This window comes from Ictidomys tridecemlineatus, chromosome 11 (genome assembly GCF_052094955.1).
Source record: "Ictidomys tridecemlineatus isolate mIctTri1 chromosome 11, mIctTri1.hap1, whole genome shotgun sequence".
In the NCBI taxonomy this organism is placed as follows: Eukaryota; Metazoa; Chordata; class Mammalia; order Rodentia; family Sciuridae; genus Ictidomys; species Ictidomys tridecemlineatus.
The window spans coordinates 1,513,883-1,528,906 of record NC_135487.1 but is presented as its reverse complement, the minus strand read 5'-3'; the positions used below and the strand labels follow the sequence as shown (position 1 = coordinate 1,528,906).

The 15,024-nt window shown below is 64.3% G+C and overlaps 1 protein-coding gene across 1 annotated transcript in view; it reads right to left on the bottom strand.

The window, feature by feature from the left end:
* Megf6 (multiple EGF like domains 6) overlaps positions 1-15,024 on the bottom strand; it is a 95,932-nt gene that overhangs the window by 68,549 nt on the left and 12,359 nt on the right. The window contains 1 exon segment of the mRNA XM_078025070.1: positions 4,577-4,681. Within this exon segment, the coding sequence (XP_077881196.1) occupies positions 4,577-4,681 (105 nt within the window).

Here is a 15,024-nt window from a genome sequence, read left to right as displayed (position 1 = left end):
CCTCACAGCCAGCTTCGGCCCCAAGCGGGACACCTCCTGCTCACGGGAGCCTGGGGACAAGCGCAGGGAACAGCGAGGATGCTGGGAACCAGAGCCCAGGGCCAGGGTCCCTGTTCACCTCCTCAGGACAGGAGCTAAGTGGCTCCCGAGGAACCGGCCCAGGCTGGGGCCTCTGCAGCTGAGGGCCTCAGAAGAGCCCCCCCAGGCGGGCGGCAGGTGGAGAGGGGCTCAGGAGGGCCAGCCTCAGCTCCTCCAAGGCAGGGCTCCTTTCACATGCTGGACAGAGAGGCCCTGCCCAGGGCCCACCCCTACAGGAGACACCAGGGGAGGCCCTTCCCACCCTCACCGAGGGCCACAGTCCCGGGGTGGCAGGGTCTGCTCCAGGCCTGGTGGAGGCTGGTGGCCAGGAGCAGCACTGGTGCCGTCTGCACCCGGGCGAGGTGGGACTCACCCTCAGACGCAGGACAGCACTGAGGGAGCTGGCGGGAGGCTTTCTCCCCACCCAGCCATTATTCCAGCCCAGGAACAGCCGAGTCAAGGCCAGGTGCTCCCACCCCTCACCCTCTGGGGCTCTGCTCCTGGCCTGGCTGCAGGGCCCCACCAGCTACCACAGCCACCCCTAGCCCCTGCCACAGGGTGCCCACCACCCGCTTCCTGCTCGGGCAGGGAAGCCAGCTCCCCAAGGGCAGGAGGATCAAGGCCCCAGGACAGACTGGGAGCAGAGGCTGCAGGCAGGACGGCTCCTGCTGGGGGGTGCAGTGGGACAGAGGAAGCAGCACCCAGGGCACTTGCCAGGCCAGCAGAGGTGGCCCCTGCCACATCCCACCCAGAGTGGCTGGGACCCCAGATTCCTGACTGACCCTGCCCCTCCTGCCCAGCCCTCCAAGTCCAAACCACTTCTCTCTCCCATCCCCCCGCTCCTGCCCCCATCTGGAACTTGGCCTGATCCCCACCCCCCACCTTCCCTTCCCTTCCACAGGCCCACCTCCTCCAGGAAGTCCTCCTGACCATGCTGCCACACTGACCAGCCTCCTGGGCCCAGGAATGAGGGGCCAGCACTCCCGTGTAGAACCGCCTCAGAGCCCCACACTGCCTGCCCGATTTACAGGGGAGGACACTGAGGCACAGCCTGCCTACATCCCACAAGGTCGGCCGAGACAGACATGGGGGATGACCCTTCGTCACGGTCACAACTTGTAGCCAAAAGACCACCGTGACAGCAGGACTGTGACCTGAAGCGCGTCGGCCTGGCCTGTCCTTGAAGACTCAACGCAGCAGCCCTGCAGCACGGCTCACCTGCAGGTTCTGGGGTGGGGCTGGGGCACCTGCCTGCTCTCGGGTGGCACACGGCAGGGCTCCAGGGTGGAGGCAGGACAAAGCCGGATTTCTGGCTAGTGAAGACCCTCCGGCGGGTCGGAGGGGATCCTGGAGGCCTAGGAGGGGCAGGGTGTCCCATTTGACAACCAAGGGGCTAACCTGCGGAGTACAGGCTGGCTGTCCTGCAGAGAGGCCGCAAGGGAGCTGTGCCTCACCCCGGGGCAGGGTCCCGTGTGTGGTCATCCCAAGAACCAGCTCAGCCCTGGGTCCACCTCGGTGGCCCACCTAGAACTTCCTCATCACTGTCACGGTCAGAGCCACAGACCCTTTCCTGACCCTTCCACCAGCCAGCACTGGGCTCATCTCCACCCATGACCTCTGAGGCTGAGTAGGCCACCCTGTCACCCAGGCACCAGAGCTAGTCCTGGACAACTGAGCTGCAGGCCATGCCCGGGGCTGTCCCCCCACCTCCTCCTGGGGGAGCTCTGCTGCAGGCCGTGCCCGGGGCTGTCCCCCCACCTCCTCCTGGGGGAGCTCTGCTGCAGGCCGTGCCCGGGGCTGTCCCCCCACCTCCTCCTGGGGGGAGCTCTGCTGCAGGCCGTGCCCGGGGCTGTCCCCCCACCTCCTCCTGGGGGGAGCTCTGCTGCAGGCCGTGCCCGGCATCTGACCACCCGGCACAGGCTCTGCTTTGTGCTCCAGAGGCCTCCTGCGCATCGATGGCCTCCGGGCAGTGGGTGGGTCCACCCAGCGAGGCCTGACTTGGGTTGGGAGAAGGAGGGGCACTGAGCTTGCAGGGGAGGGTGCCAGGGCTCCCTCCCTGCCTACTCCCCACAGTCACCAACGGAGACCCCTCCTCCCTCCCCCACAATTTGGTCCAAATGAAAGAATTTGGGGGAACCAGAAAAATATGGTTTTTACTTTCAAAACTGGAACCAATTATAATTGTGGGGTTAGTTAAATACTCCCGACTGGGCCTGAGCCCAGGTCTGCGGTGCCCAAGCCCCAGCTGGGGAGCGAGGCGGGAAACGTGGGAGGTTTGGGTGGGAGAAGAGGTGCCCCTGCACCCTGGATCAGCCCTACAAGCCCAGCCCTGCATACCTCACCCTTTCTCCTAAGAGAGAGGGCGGCCACTCTCCTGGGAAGCCCACCTCAGAGGGCCACCAGCTGGTCATGGGTCCTCCTGGTGCAGGTGCCCTGCCCCTCTCACCCCCAAATCTCCAGATCCCGGGGGCCCCACCCTGACCAAGGCTCAGCCCCCACGGAAGGTTCCAAGTGCTCGCTGCAGCAGACCTCTCTTGGGCCCCGGCTCTCTGCTCAGGAAGAGTGGCCTCCCTTACCACCGTATGCTCTCCCAGGAAATGGACGGAGCCAGGTGACAGCAAGGTGACAGAGCTGGAGAGAGCCAGGCAGGCGTCAGAGCCACAAGCTTCCCTCCCCAGCAGCCACCACCCTGTGACCAGGAGCAGGCACCAGGTCAGGGACCGCGAGTCTGGGACACTCAGCCACATCCCCGAATGCGACCTCTGTGCCCGTCAGAGGGGCTGCCTGACCCCAGGCCACACAGATCCTCCTGCTGGACGCCCAGGCCCCTCCCCACAGGACGCTGAGCCCTAGTAGAGGCCAAGTCCCCCGACCAGGTGCCTAGACAAAGAGCCGCTGCGAGCCCTGGTCCAGGAGGCCCCGTGTCAGCGTCTCTGGGATGGGGAGGCTGCTTGGGGTGAAGGGAGCCCTGACCAGCAGGGCTCAGAGCTGGGCAGAGGAGAGGAGGGGGCTGGGGAGGGCGGACAGCAGCCCTGAGGGGAAGGTCAGGAGCCCTCACCCCTCCCAGAGGACATGGCCAGGGCAGATCAAACCCCAGTCACCACCTCGCCATCTGCCCACAACCCTGCCCTGAACCCCCAAGGCAGCTCCCAGGGGTAGCCCCCACCAACCCCCAGCCCCACCCCTCTCCAGCCCGACAGCCCTGGTGTTTCCCCAAAGCTGGAGGCCAGAGCACTTGTCCCAAAGAGACAACTGGACAGAGGAGCAGAAAGGCCCAAGGGGCCTGCACCACCCGGGCCACAGGCAGGACTCCCAGGAGTGAGGTGGGCTCCGAGTCCCTGGTCCTGCTGCACCCTGCCTGCCACTGGGCAGGGGTGGCACCTGGGACCAGCCCACAGAGGGACTGGCCAAGGCCAGGAAGCTGAGGCCTCTGGCAGCAACGAGGCAGGGGACCCACCCTCCCCAGCACTTAGAGACAGGAAGGGCCACCTGCTGCCCAGAGCCCAGGAGCAGCAGCAGAGGCCTCAACCCAGGGGTGGCCAGCAAGAGGGCCAGAGGACAGCTGGCGAACTGGCAGAGTCCCCAGACCCCAGGCTTCCCACAGTGCTAAGCGCCCCAGGACCTTGCCAGAACCCTGTCCTGGGTCAGATACTCAGAGGAGGTCATCAGGAGTGTCCCACCAAGGGAGTGAGTGGGGTCACCATTACCCACATGGGGACCTCTGATTTCCTTCCAACTTCCCAGGACTTTCCTCCCGAGGGGAATCCTGGGGCGAGCAGTCGAGCCTTCTCACACTGTGCCCTGGCCTGCAGCGGGAAGGACCCGCGTGCCCACCAGGAAGCAGCCCAACACCCGGGAGCCGGCAGGTCCAGGCTCCAGGCCTGTGAGCTGGGGGCAGAGACTTGGCAGAGCGGGAGGCGGAGGCAGAGAGAGCCACACTTCAGTGGCCCCAGGAGCCTGGGACGCCCGTTGGCAGAGGCTCTTCCGACACTTTCTGACCAGGCCCTGCAGGACTTCTCTTCAGAAGGTCTGTCGCCCTGCGGCCTGCTGGCAGCCCTTGCCCCTGCTGTCACCACCAGACTCCCTGACCACGGGCACCTGTGCTGCAGCCCGGTTGTCATGGTCTGTCTGGGCTTGCGGTCAGTGGCGTGCCACGGTCCACTCACCCGTCACCTCACCTTGGCTGGGAACAGTACGGCAGTGAGGGCTCTGGTCGGGGGCGGTGCCACCCAGGCCTGGGCCCGGTCCCCACTACTCGCCACCCTTCTCTGGGCCCTGCCTTCTTGTCATGTGGCTGGACAGGGTGGGCTCCAAGACCAGGTGGTGCAGAGGTATCTGCTGGGGGCCGCTCCTCCTCCCACCTCCCCCAGTCAGGCTGCAGAGAGCCAGGAGAGGGGATCAGCAGAGGTCCCCAGGAGAGGGCCCGCCTGTCCAGTCCCCAACTTCCCACCCCTCCACCCACCAGCTGGCCGCAGGTGCCAGATGGCACTCCACTCACCGTACTGACAGCGGGGGCCCTGGAAGCCTCGGGGACAGCGGCAGAGTTGAGCTGAGCCTGGCACACAGCGGCCACCATTAAAACAGAGCCCAGAAGTGCATTCCGCTGCAGAGAGGACAAGAGACCATGGGGGGGCAGCCCCAACGACCTCCAGGACACAGTCCCAGAGGACCCCTCCCCGGGAAGTCCCCCCTCCAGCTCCAACTCTGTCCTCTGCTTCCGAGAGACTGGGCTCCATTCCCGCCCAGCCCTGCAGGGAGATGGGGAGGGGGCAAGGCCTGGAGCCTGGACAGAGGAAAGCCTCCTGCACCCCCCCCCCGAGCCTGCGACGGCTCACAGGCTGCAGCCCTGGCCAGCCTAGGGTCACCAGCCCCAGCCCACTGTCTTGGGTCACACATAGCCACTACCCCAGAGCTGGCCCCATCCCCAAGGAGGGACCCTCTTTGGATATCCCCACACTCCAGAGTGCAGGGTGGGGTGGAAAGGCTGTGCCCCACCCCCATGGGGCGTTCGCTGGGCAAGTGGACACTCCAAACGGTGAGTGAACCACCCTCACCCCTGAGCCTCCTGCCAGGAGTGAGGAGGGACGCCCTCTACAGAGGAGGGCCCTCCTGCAGCCAGGGGAGCACCCCAGGACACCCGGAGCACAGCAGAGCCCCTGCCGGCCAGGGGAATGAGCAGCTGTCCACACATGGTCCAGGCAGCCCTCGGGCCAGGCACATGGTCCAGGCAGCCCTCGGGACCAGGCACTGCCTAATGAGGAGACAGAGGCTCAGAGCCATTCAGTATGTGGCCCCAGGACACACAGCAAGGTGTGAGCAGGGCCCAGGCCATGCCCACTCCCAAGCCTCTTCAACTGAAGGGCTGGGTCAGGAGGACCCACCTCCCCCAGTCCATAACCACCCCTCCACCACAGAACGGTCCCTAAAGGACCCTCCCTCCCCAGGCCCCTCAATGCCAGTGCACCCCAGCCTTCCACACCCACCTGGCCTCCTCCTCCCTCCAGCCCAAGGCCTGCAGCCTGAGGCTGTGTCCGAGGGGGCAGGGGGGCCACAGCGGAGCTGGGACAGGGGAAGAAGCCCACAGTGACCCCAACATACACGGGACGGGGTGCTGGGGCGCCAGGGCCCGTGTGGCAGGAAAGCATCAGTGCCCGCGGCTCTGTGACCTGGAGAAGGGCCAGCCATGCCTGCTCTTCCCCAGGAGGGCTCCACTGCCCAGAGACCACAGAGCCCAGCAGCCAAGATGGTCACCCTGGGCAGGAAGCAGGTGCAACACCGGGGCCCAACCCTGGGGCTCTGCCTTGTCCACGCTTATCCCGGGCTCAGTGCCCTGCCTGTGTCCAGTTCTGACCATGGGGTCTTAGAGATGGGGTCAAGCGGTCAACTGGCCATCAGGCCCCTTTCCCTCCCAGGCTGGGCCTTCACTTCCAAGGTGGGGCAAGTACCCCTGTCCCCAAAGGCTGGGTCCCACCTCCCTCTTCTCAGGCCCCCCTAAGGGGGTCGGTGCCCATCACACTGGACAGCACAGGGACAGCAGCTGCCCCTCATAAGGAACGTGATGCCAGGAGCACACCCGAGGGACTGCTCCAGCCTCGGGCCTCAGTGCAGGCGGGACGCGTGGCCTGCTCCGTGAGCTCGGGGTGGGGCACGTGGGGCAGGGAACAGACACCCAGGAGGCCTGGCCCCAGAGGCTGTGGAGCGAGGACCTGCTTCACTCTGACGTGCCAGTGTCTGGAACACCCGTGAATCTCGTGAATGCCAGGTGGTGGCTGGGGACCTTCCCTCGTGGCTGCTGGCTTGGAGGACTGCTCCCACGGGACCTCAGGGGCCCTGGGAGAAGCTGTCTGAAATGCAAGGCCAGGCAGAGGGGACCTGGGCCCACAGCACCACGGGGCCTGCAGCTACCAAGGGGCCCTGTCCCCTGAGGACCGGGCAGGTGGAGGGAAGGCCAAGGCCGGGGGGAGGACATGCACGGCAGGGAGACTTCCTCCAGTGACCAACTGTCCCTGAACCTGGGCCAGTGCCTGGGCGGCACAGGTCAGCTTGGGGTCTAAGACCTGCTCAGGCCCCAGCCCTGATACTCTGTCACCCGGGTTTTCACCTCTGCAAGCCTCAGTTTACCCCTCTGAAAAATGACAATGTGCAGGCTCCCACGGGACGTCCACATACACAGAGTGACGCCCTCGGGCCCTGGAGCAGCCGTCAAGCCCACAGAGCTGAAGGGCATCTCCCGCTGGTTTACAGACTGGGACCCAGAGGTGTGGACACTGGTCCCTGCCAACTGTCCCCGCCTCCCTGGGCCAGGTGTTGCTCTGGGCGAAGCTGGCAGGTCTGCCCCACATTCCTACAGCCAAGCCTGGGAGGGACTCAGGCCTCCTGTCCCCAGGGTGCTGGCAGGTTTGGAGGGCCATGCCGTGGTCAGCACGTGAAGGCAGCGTCTGTGATCTCTCAACACCCTCTGCACAGCTGGGTGCTGAGGGCCAGGCCAAGAGGCCTCAGGAGACCCTGGGTGGGGCCCTCCCTACCCACCTTGAATTCCCAGAATGTTCCAGATGTGGAACAGCCTCTCCCTCAGCTGGGCCTGGGTCCCTTATCTGCACCTGGGGGTCAGCCCAGCACCAAGACCTGTGATGGACAGGATGGTAAAGGAGATGGCCCGGTAGTGCTCCAGCCAGGCCTGGCCCGCATGCGTCTGGTGAGCCCACACTTTGGCTAGGGTGACCACCGGGGACCCCACAGGCGGCTCTGATGAAGGCGGAGTCACCTAGGGTAGACAGAGTGTGGGGTCCTGGATGGCAGCAGGTGGCCCTGATGCAGGGGGACTTACAGACCTGGCTGAACAAGGAGGGACCCGTTCCTCAGCGCGGCCTGTGTCAGGAGCGAGCTCTGACACCCACACCCATAGCCAGCTTTCCGAGGTCCCCTTGGTGGGACAGGAAGGCCCACTTCACAGGGGCTGGGAGAAGGGGCCAGAGCCAGGCAGGACCCAGGGACCCAGCTGCCAGCCCCCAAGACTGGATCTGTGTCCTGTGGACACAGAGGGCCCACTTCAGCAGGCAGTGACGACGACCCAGCTCCCACCTGCTGCTCCCACCTGCTGCTCCCACCTGCTGCTCCCACCAGCTTGAGGGGCCCTGCCCGCGCCAGCCAAGGAGGAGCTGGGGGGCTCTCGCTGTGCCCAGGGCGTCCTGGTCAGGGCAAGAGCCCAGCAGGAGCATCTTCCTCCAGGGTCCTCCAACCACCAGCAGAGGAGGTTAGAGCTAGACTGACCCAGGCTCCACCTGCCCAGACCCCGCCCACCAGCCACACAGGGAAGGCACAGGGTGGTCACACAACACTGGCGCGTGAAGGCCGAGACCAGCCTGGGAGGTGAGAACCAGGCTCCACCGCGGGGCGCGGGCCTGGCGGGCTCAGGGCAGCACAGCTCAGAAGGCCCCGCACACCTCCCTGGGAGCCGAGGAAGACGCCGAGTCCCCATGCCTCTGGGCTCCTCGAAGCCAGTTTAGAAAGCAGAGACTGAACACCCAGAATCTTCCAGAAAGAAGGGCCCCTGTGGCACTCAGGATCACCCTGCATCTAAGGCCACTGTCATCTTCTCTCCCGTAGCCTGTGCTCCCCACTGCAGCCCCGGGCAAGCTGGCCCTGTCACTGCGACCCCCAGAGCCCCCGGGGACCAAACATAATCAACACCTGGCCAGGGCTGGAGGTGAGCTCAGAGGAGAGCACTGGCCTTCGAGCACTGGCCCTGGGTGCCACCAGCCTGCAAAGACAAGCCACTGGCTAGACAGACAAGTGACAGCCCCCCATGCCCACCGAGGCCACCAAGTAAGTCCCCAGGACTGCACCTGAGATGGCAACAGCACAGAATTCTGGGTAGACCCCAAGCACTGGGAAGTGCTAGGGAGGTGACAAGGCCACTGGCCCGAGCGTGCCCTGGACAGATGGCTCTGGACAGGTCCCAGCTGCAGGGCTGGGGTTGGAAAGGAGACGCTCTGGGTGGGTGAGCGCACAGGGCTGTCTGTGGGTGTGGGAACACGTGGGCTGAGGTTGACTGTGAGTGTGCAGACCCTGTGCCTGTACGGATGAGTGAACACAGGAGTGTGAGCCTGTGGCTGAGCGCGTCTGTGCGTGTGAGCTGGGTACAACCGTGAGCACGTCTGAGTGGGCGTGCAATGGCAGAAGCATCTTAGCTTAAATGTGTGCACACGTGTGTGAGTACAGTGTGCACAGGTCGGTGCGAGGCAGTGTGTGGCATGAGCTCGCAGGTGGATGGCAGGGTCAGGTACAGGAGAGAGCAAGCTGCCAGGCTCAGGCCCGCAGAGCCAGGCTAACACCCCACAGCTGGGAGAGACGGGGGCTGCTGGGGACAGTGACATTGCGACACAGGGCCCTCTGGGCTTGTGGACCCTGCACTGTGTCCACATGGAGGAAGGGAGGCCCAGGACCTGGGATCAGGCTCTGCCAATTCCCACGCTGGGGCATGGGCTGATGGACGTGTGGACAGATCGGAAGAGGAAAGGCCGAGGGCAGGGGCAGGAAAGCAGAGGGCAGCCGGGCCCTCCTGGGCCTTCCTGCAGCCCCTCCCGCAGCTGGCCAACCAGGCCCAACGAGACACAGAGGGTGCGGCTGCCAAGCCCTGGGCGTCCCAGGAGAGGAGGAAGACCTGCAGGGCCCACCTGCCTGGTGGACTGACAGCTGGACACAGGGGCTCCAAGTCCAGGCCTTGGCTCCGGACACCCCCACTACAGGCTGCTGGGTGCTGGGCCCCTTCCAGGTCAGCATCCAGCAACCAGGCTCTCATCCCTCTTGCCAACCCACCTGTGGGCAAGGTCCCAGGCACCTGGGGGCAGGGTCCCCACCCGGGACCCTCAGTGACGGCCTTCCTATTCTGCTCTGTGGATGAGAAGGCCTTGCAGGTGACAAATTTTTCAAAGAAGGTGTGGCCTCTTCCTGGACAGCCCAGCAGCCCTCAAGCACCAAGACCAGGACCAGCCATGAGGAGATTGGGGCAGTGACACTACAGTGTCCTTCCCAGGCTATGGTCACCTGACCACAGAGCTGAAGGCCAGGCTGGCCCAAGTCACCCATGCTGAGCACATACAGGGGACTGGGCACCAAGACCCAGGCTTCTCCGAGGTAGACATTCCCAGAGTCCATGCCACTCCGTCGGCAGATCCAGAAACACCGCCCTCCCCCTCCCCCCAACCGGGTCAAGCCATCCCCTCTCAGCAGGTCCCTCCACCCAAACTCTGGACAGTTCTCATGAGGACTCGGGGACTGTGCTGGGGACACAGGGAGACCGTCCCCTAGAGCCTCTGGGGGAGCACGGCCTGCAGGCCTTGACTTCAGGCTTCTGCTGCCAGCACTGCAAGGGCCCAGCTTGTGGCCACAGGGACCGTCCTCCACCCTGGCCTTACCACACCCTCCTGCCCAGCTGCCTCTGCCCAGCTCCTGTCTCGCCCTTCCGTTCCCTGCCAGGACCCCCTCCCCAGCTCGCGCGCGCCCACCCTCGCCTGCTCAGGGCTCTCCGCAGCCCTTACCCGCGGCAGGGAACTACCCCTCCCAGACCTGGCACCGCCCGACCTCGGCCCAGGGCCTCGCCTCCCCGTGTTTCTCACCACACGTGAGGGCGCGCTCCCCTGCTTGGATTGGTTGCTTCCGCGTCTTCCTCTTTGAGAAGGCCCTGGGTTTGGGGATACACTAGCTAGTCTGTCTCAGGATGCCAGTGAGTGTTGGCACATCAAGGACCTGAGAAGTCCTGCAAAATGACTGAACTCTGCTCCTTGAACAGCGCACAGGACGGGACTCCCCTCGCGGCCTCTCCACACCAGTCCTGATGCCCTCCGCAGGCTCCACCTCCTGGCCTCCTCAGCGGACCTCGCTGCAGGGCTGAGTCCAGCCCAGGAACGGAGGTAGAGGGGCCATCGGTCTTTCCGGTTCCTCATCCCTGTGTGTCCAGCTCAGGGTCGACACGCAGAGGAACTGGGGAGTGGGCTGCTCCCTGCCAGGCACCTGGGCGGCCACACTGCCCATTCCCCGTCTTCAGGGAGGCCGCCCAGGTGGAGGGTCCTGCCAGGACCCAAGTGGCAACAGCTGGAACATGGGGGGGGCCTATGCAAACCATGTCACCCAACTGGAGGAGGGTGGGGGCCAGAGGACCTCTGAGCAGAAAGGACTCGCCCCCGCAGTGGCACACGCCTGCTGCCACGGGGCTCTCAGGAAGCCCCAACGTGGAGCCCACACCCGATACCCCACCCTCCGCTTCTCTCTCTGGTCACCTCCGACACCAGTGCTGGAACTGGTCTGGGAAAAACTGCTTGCGATTAGCGGCTTCCTGCCATTCTCTCCGGGCCGGGGTCCCGTCAAGCTCTCCTCGCTCTCCTCCACAACACGTGGCTCCCACGCCCACCCTCTGGCCTGACGCATGCTCCAGCCAGTTTCCAGGTCACACCAGCAAGGAAATTTCACAATGGCTGTGAGGGGGGTGTCAGCAGCTCGGGTACCCTGCCCTTCCCCTGCTGGCAGGGTCTGCAGGGGGAAACAGAAATGAGGAGAGGCCCAGGGTGCTGGGGGGCACCATGGCATGGGAACCGGGAGGGGACCATGGGCAGTCATACACTGTCACCTGACCCCAGGGAACTCGGGCCCCCACAGGACCACGGGCTCCAAGCCCTGCTGGGCCCCCAAGACTTCCACCCAAGACAGAAGTCCCTTGGTCTGAGCCCCACCTGCCCCGTCCTCCTGGCATGAGGCCCTCAGTGGGGACTCCGCAGAGCTGGAGCAAGGCTTCCCCAGGCTCTGCCCCCCTCAGAGGCTCCGCCCACCTAGCAGTTCCCCAGAGCTGCAGGGGAGAGCCCGCGGGCTCTGAGCTTGGCCAAGCCCTCGGGGCCAGAGGGAGGAAATGCCCCCAAGCCACCCAGCAGTGAGCGGCCTGGTGGCAACCCCACACCTGGCCGTGGAGGGCACAGCTCCTCACAAGTCCTGCCAACAGAGCCCTCAGCCAACAGAGCCCTCAGCCAAGGGACACTGCAGCCAAGGGTCCCCCAGCCCCAACAGTTGTCCTGCAGCCCAGCTGGCCGGGGCCAGACCTCCTTGTGCAGAGCTGCTTCAGTGGGTACCAGGTACCAGCACACAGGCAAGCTCCACTGGCTGCCGTTCAGTCCGTGCCTGAGTTGGGTGTTGTCACACCCATGTCACAAGCCCAACCTCAGTGCCAAGCCCAGGACCCAGCTGTGGTCTCCTCTCTGCACTGCTTTCCTCACACAGGGGGGTGCCCAGCTCAGCAATGGGCGCTTGCCCCATGCTCTTGCCTGGGCCAGGCCAGGGTCACAGCCCTGCCATGGCCCTCCTGTGGGACGAGAGAAGCCCCCAGCCCTGCCTGGACCAGACAGTTCACAAGCAGGACCTGGAGAGAGGACAGAGCAGTGACCACTGCCTGCAGTTCATGGCAGGAAGCCCACTGCCCAGGGAGGGGCAGTCTGAGAGGCCCCTGGCAGTCTTTTCGACAGCTGCACTGGAGGCCCCACAGCTCACAGAGCTCCGGAACCCCAGCGTCCAACCAGACTCCCACAGGTCCACCTGCTGACCCAACTCAGCACTCACCTCCTGACTGTCTGGGGCTCCCAGCTGGCACCTGGACATTTGTGCCATCTCCAGATACTCCCCCAGCCCAACTGGCCTCAACTGCCTGGGTCACTCCCTGGCCACAGGACAGGCACCTGCTTGGGTCTGCCACCCTCAGACTGTGGACTCGCCATGGGCAGGTGCTGCCCCTGCCAGGTCCTCGTGACTCACAACATGTGAGACAAGCAGGGGAAACCTGAGGGATCCAGAGAGTGGGTGAGTGGGCGAGTGAGTGGGTGGGTGAGTGGGTGAGTGAGTGAATGGGTGAGTGAGTGAGTGGGTGAGTGGGTGAGTGAGTGAATGGGTGAGTGAGTGAATGGGTGAGTGAGTGAATGGGTGAGTGAGTGAGTGGGTGGGTGAGTGGGTGAGTGGGTGGGTGAGTAAGTGAGTGAGTGAATGGGTGAGTGGGTGAGTGGGCGGGTGAGTGGGTGAGTGAGTGAATGGGTGAGTGAGTGAGTGGGTGGGTGAGTGGGTGAGTGGGTGGGTGAGTAAGTGAGTGAGTGAATGGGTGAGTGGGTGAGTGGGCGGGTGAGTGGGTGGGTGAGTGAGTGAGTGAGTGAATGGGTGAGTGGGCGGGTGAGTGGGTGAGTGAGTGAATGGGTGAGTGAGTGAATGGGTGAGTGGGTGAGTGGGTGGGTGAGTGAGTGAGTGAGTGAATGGGTGAGTGGGTGAGTGGGCGGGTGAGTGGGTGAGTGGGTGGGTGAGTGAGTGAGTGAGTGAATGGGTGAGTGGGTGAGTGGGCGGGTGAGTGGGTGAGTGGGTGAGTGAGTGGGTGGGTGAGTGAGTGGGTGGGTGAGTGAGTGGGTGGGTGAGTGGGTGGGTGGGTGAGTGGATGAGTGAATGGATGAGAGTGAGTGAGAGAGTGGGTGAGTGGGTGAGTGAGTAGGTGACTGAATGAGTGAATGTGAGTGAGAGAGTGAGTGAGTGAATGGGTGAGTGAGTGAGTGGGTGAGTGAGTGGATGGGTGAGTGTGAGTGAGAGGGAATGGGTGAGTGGGTAAGTGAGTGGATGGACGAGTGATGAGTGGATGAGTTAGTGAGTGGATGGGAGAGTGAGTGAGAGAGTGAATGGGTGAGTGAGTGAGTGAATAGGTGAGTGAGTGGGTGAGTGAATGGGTGAGAGTGAGAGAGTGAGTGGATGAGTTAGTGAGTGAGTGGGTGAGTGAGTGAGTGAGTGAGTGGGTGAGTGAATAGGTGAGTGAGTGAATGGGTGAGTGTGAATGAAAGAGTGAATGCGTGTGAGTGAGAGAGTGAATGAGTGAGTGTGAGTGGGTGAGTAAATGGGTGAGAGTGAGAGAGTGAGTGGATGAGTTAGTGAGTGAGTGGGTGAGTGAGTGAGTGAATGGGTGAGTGTGAGCGAGTGTGTAAATAGGTGATTGAACAAACAAGGAGTGGACACAGGTCACCACAGAACGTGCTGGAGCCCCCAGCCCTGGGCGGGGACAAGCCCACAGCACCCTGCCCCCCTCCCCCAGCCGCTCACTCTGGGGCCCAACGCCTGGGTGAATGGGGAGAGGCCGGAGAAGCCAGATCACGTGGCTGGACGGGGATTGTTCAAACAGACAAATGAAACACGTAAGCAAGCCGACGCTGCACTAAAAGTGAACTTCAAAACAAACAGCTAGAGAGCCCAGCTCCAGGTGGGCACCTGCGGCGCCACGTCCCACGTGACAAGAGACCCACCTGCTGCCCCACTGCCCAGCCCAGCTCCTCCACTGCTGCGGCCAAGCTGCCTGGGAGGATCTGGCAGAGAGCCCTCCCCTGAGGGCACTGGGTGATGTCCCTGGGCAGTGGCCACCACGCCCACTGGAGCCTGAGGGTCCCACGGGGGTGGGACAGCGGGTGCAGACAGGCCAGCAGGACCTTTGGGACACACCCAGAGCTCATGCCAGACACAGGGACGGGAGAGAGGGACACAGTCAGTAGGACCTGCCACACCGACCCCAGGGTGGCCTCACTTTCCCAGAAAGCCAGCACCTGCCCGGCCTGCAGTAGGGGTTGGCCCTGGCCCCATCTGCCTCCACCCCTGACCTTGGTTGGTCACTCCAGACAGTGAAGAGCAACCTTCCCCAGACCCAGCAGGGGGCCCAGGGGACACCAGTGGCTAGCACTGCCCTGCACACCTAGCTGGGCCTGGACAGCACACCCCGCTTCCTCTGCCACCCTGCTTCTGCCCCAGGGCTGTCACCAGTGCCCTGTGTTCCTCCAGGCAGAGACGGTCAGGCGTGATCAGAGAGCCAGAGAAGTGCCCTCGACTGTCCGCCAGGCTGGGACCCCGCCCCCTGGCTCAGGGGAGCAGGCCAGTGTCCCACCCTGACCCGTCCCCTGGAGTCAGCCACTGCTCCCTCCTTCCTTTGCTCACGTCCTGGACGGTGACTCACTTCCCTCCTGGAAAACGCCCGTCCCTTCCCTTCCCTTTATCCTGCTCGCGCTGGGCTCAGGACCAGTGGCTGTGTCCCCAGGAGGGGACTCAAGAAACCCAGGAGCCACGGCCCGCGAACCTTCACCTCCCAGCCACCCCACAACCTCCCAGAAGAGGGGGCTGACTCCTCACCCAGTCAGCTTCACCTGCCAGGGCACCTGCCCCACACCCACCTGCCTGTCCCCTGTCCCCATGCCAGCAGGCCGGGAACCCTTCCCACATGGTCCCTGTGGCCAGTCCTACAGCCACAAGCCGCATCCTTTCACAAACCAGGCTTCAGAGCCGTCGTGGGTCTCAGAGGACGCGATCCTGGGCCCAGCCTGCTCTCAGCCCCAGCCACCCGTCCTGATGTCCCAGGTTGCACAGCACCTGAGCCACGCTGGACGCACGGGGCTGCCCACA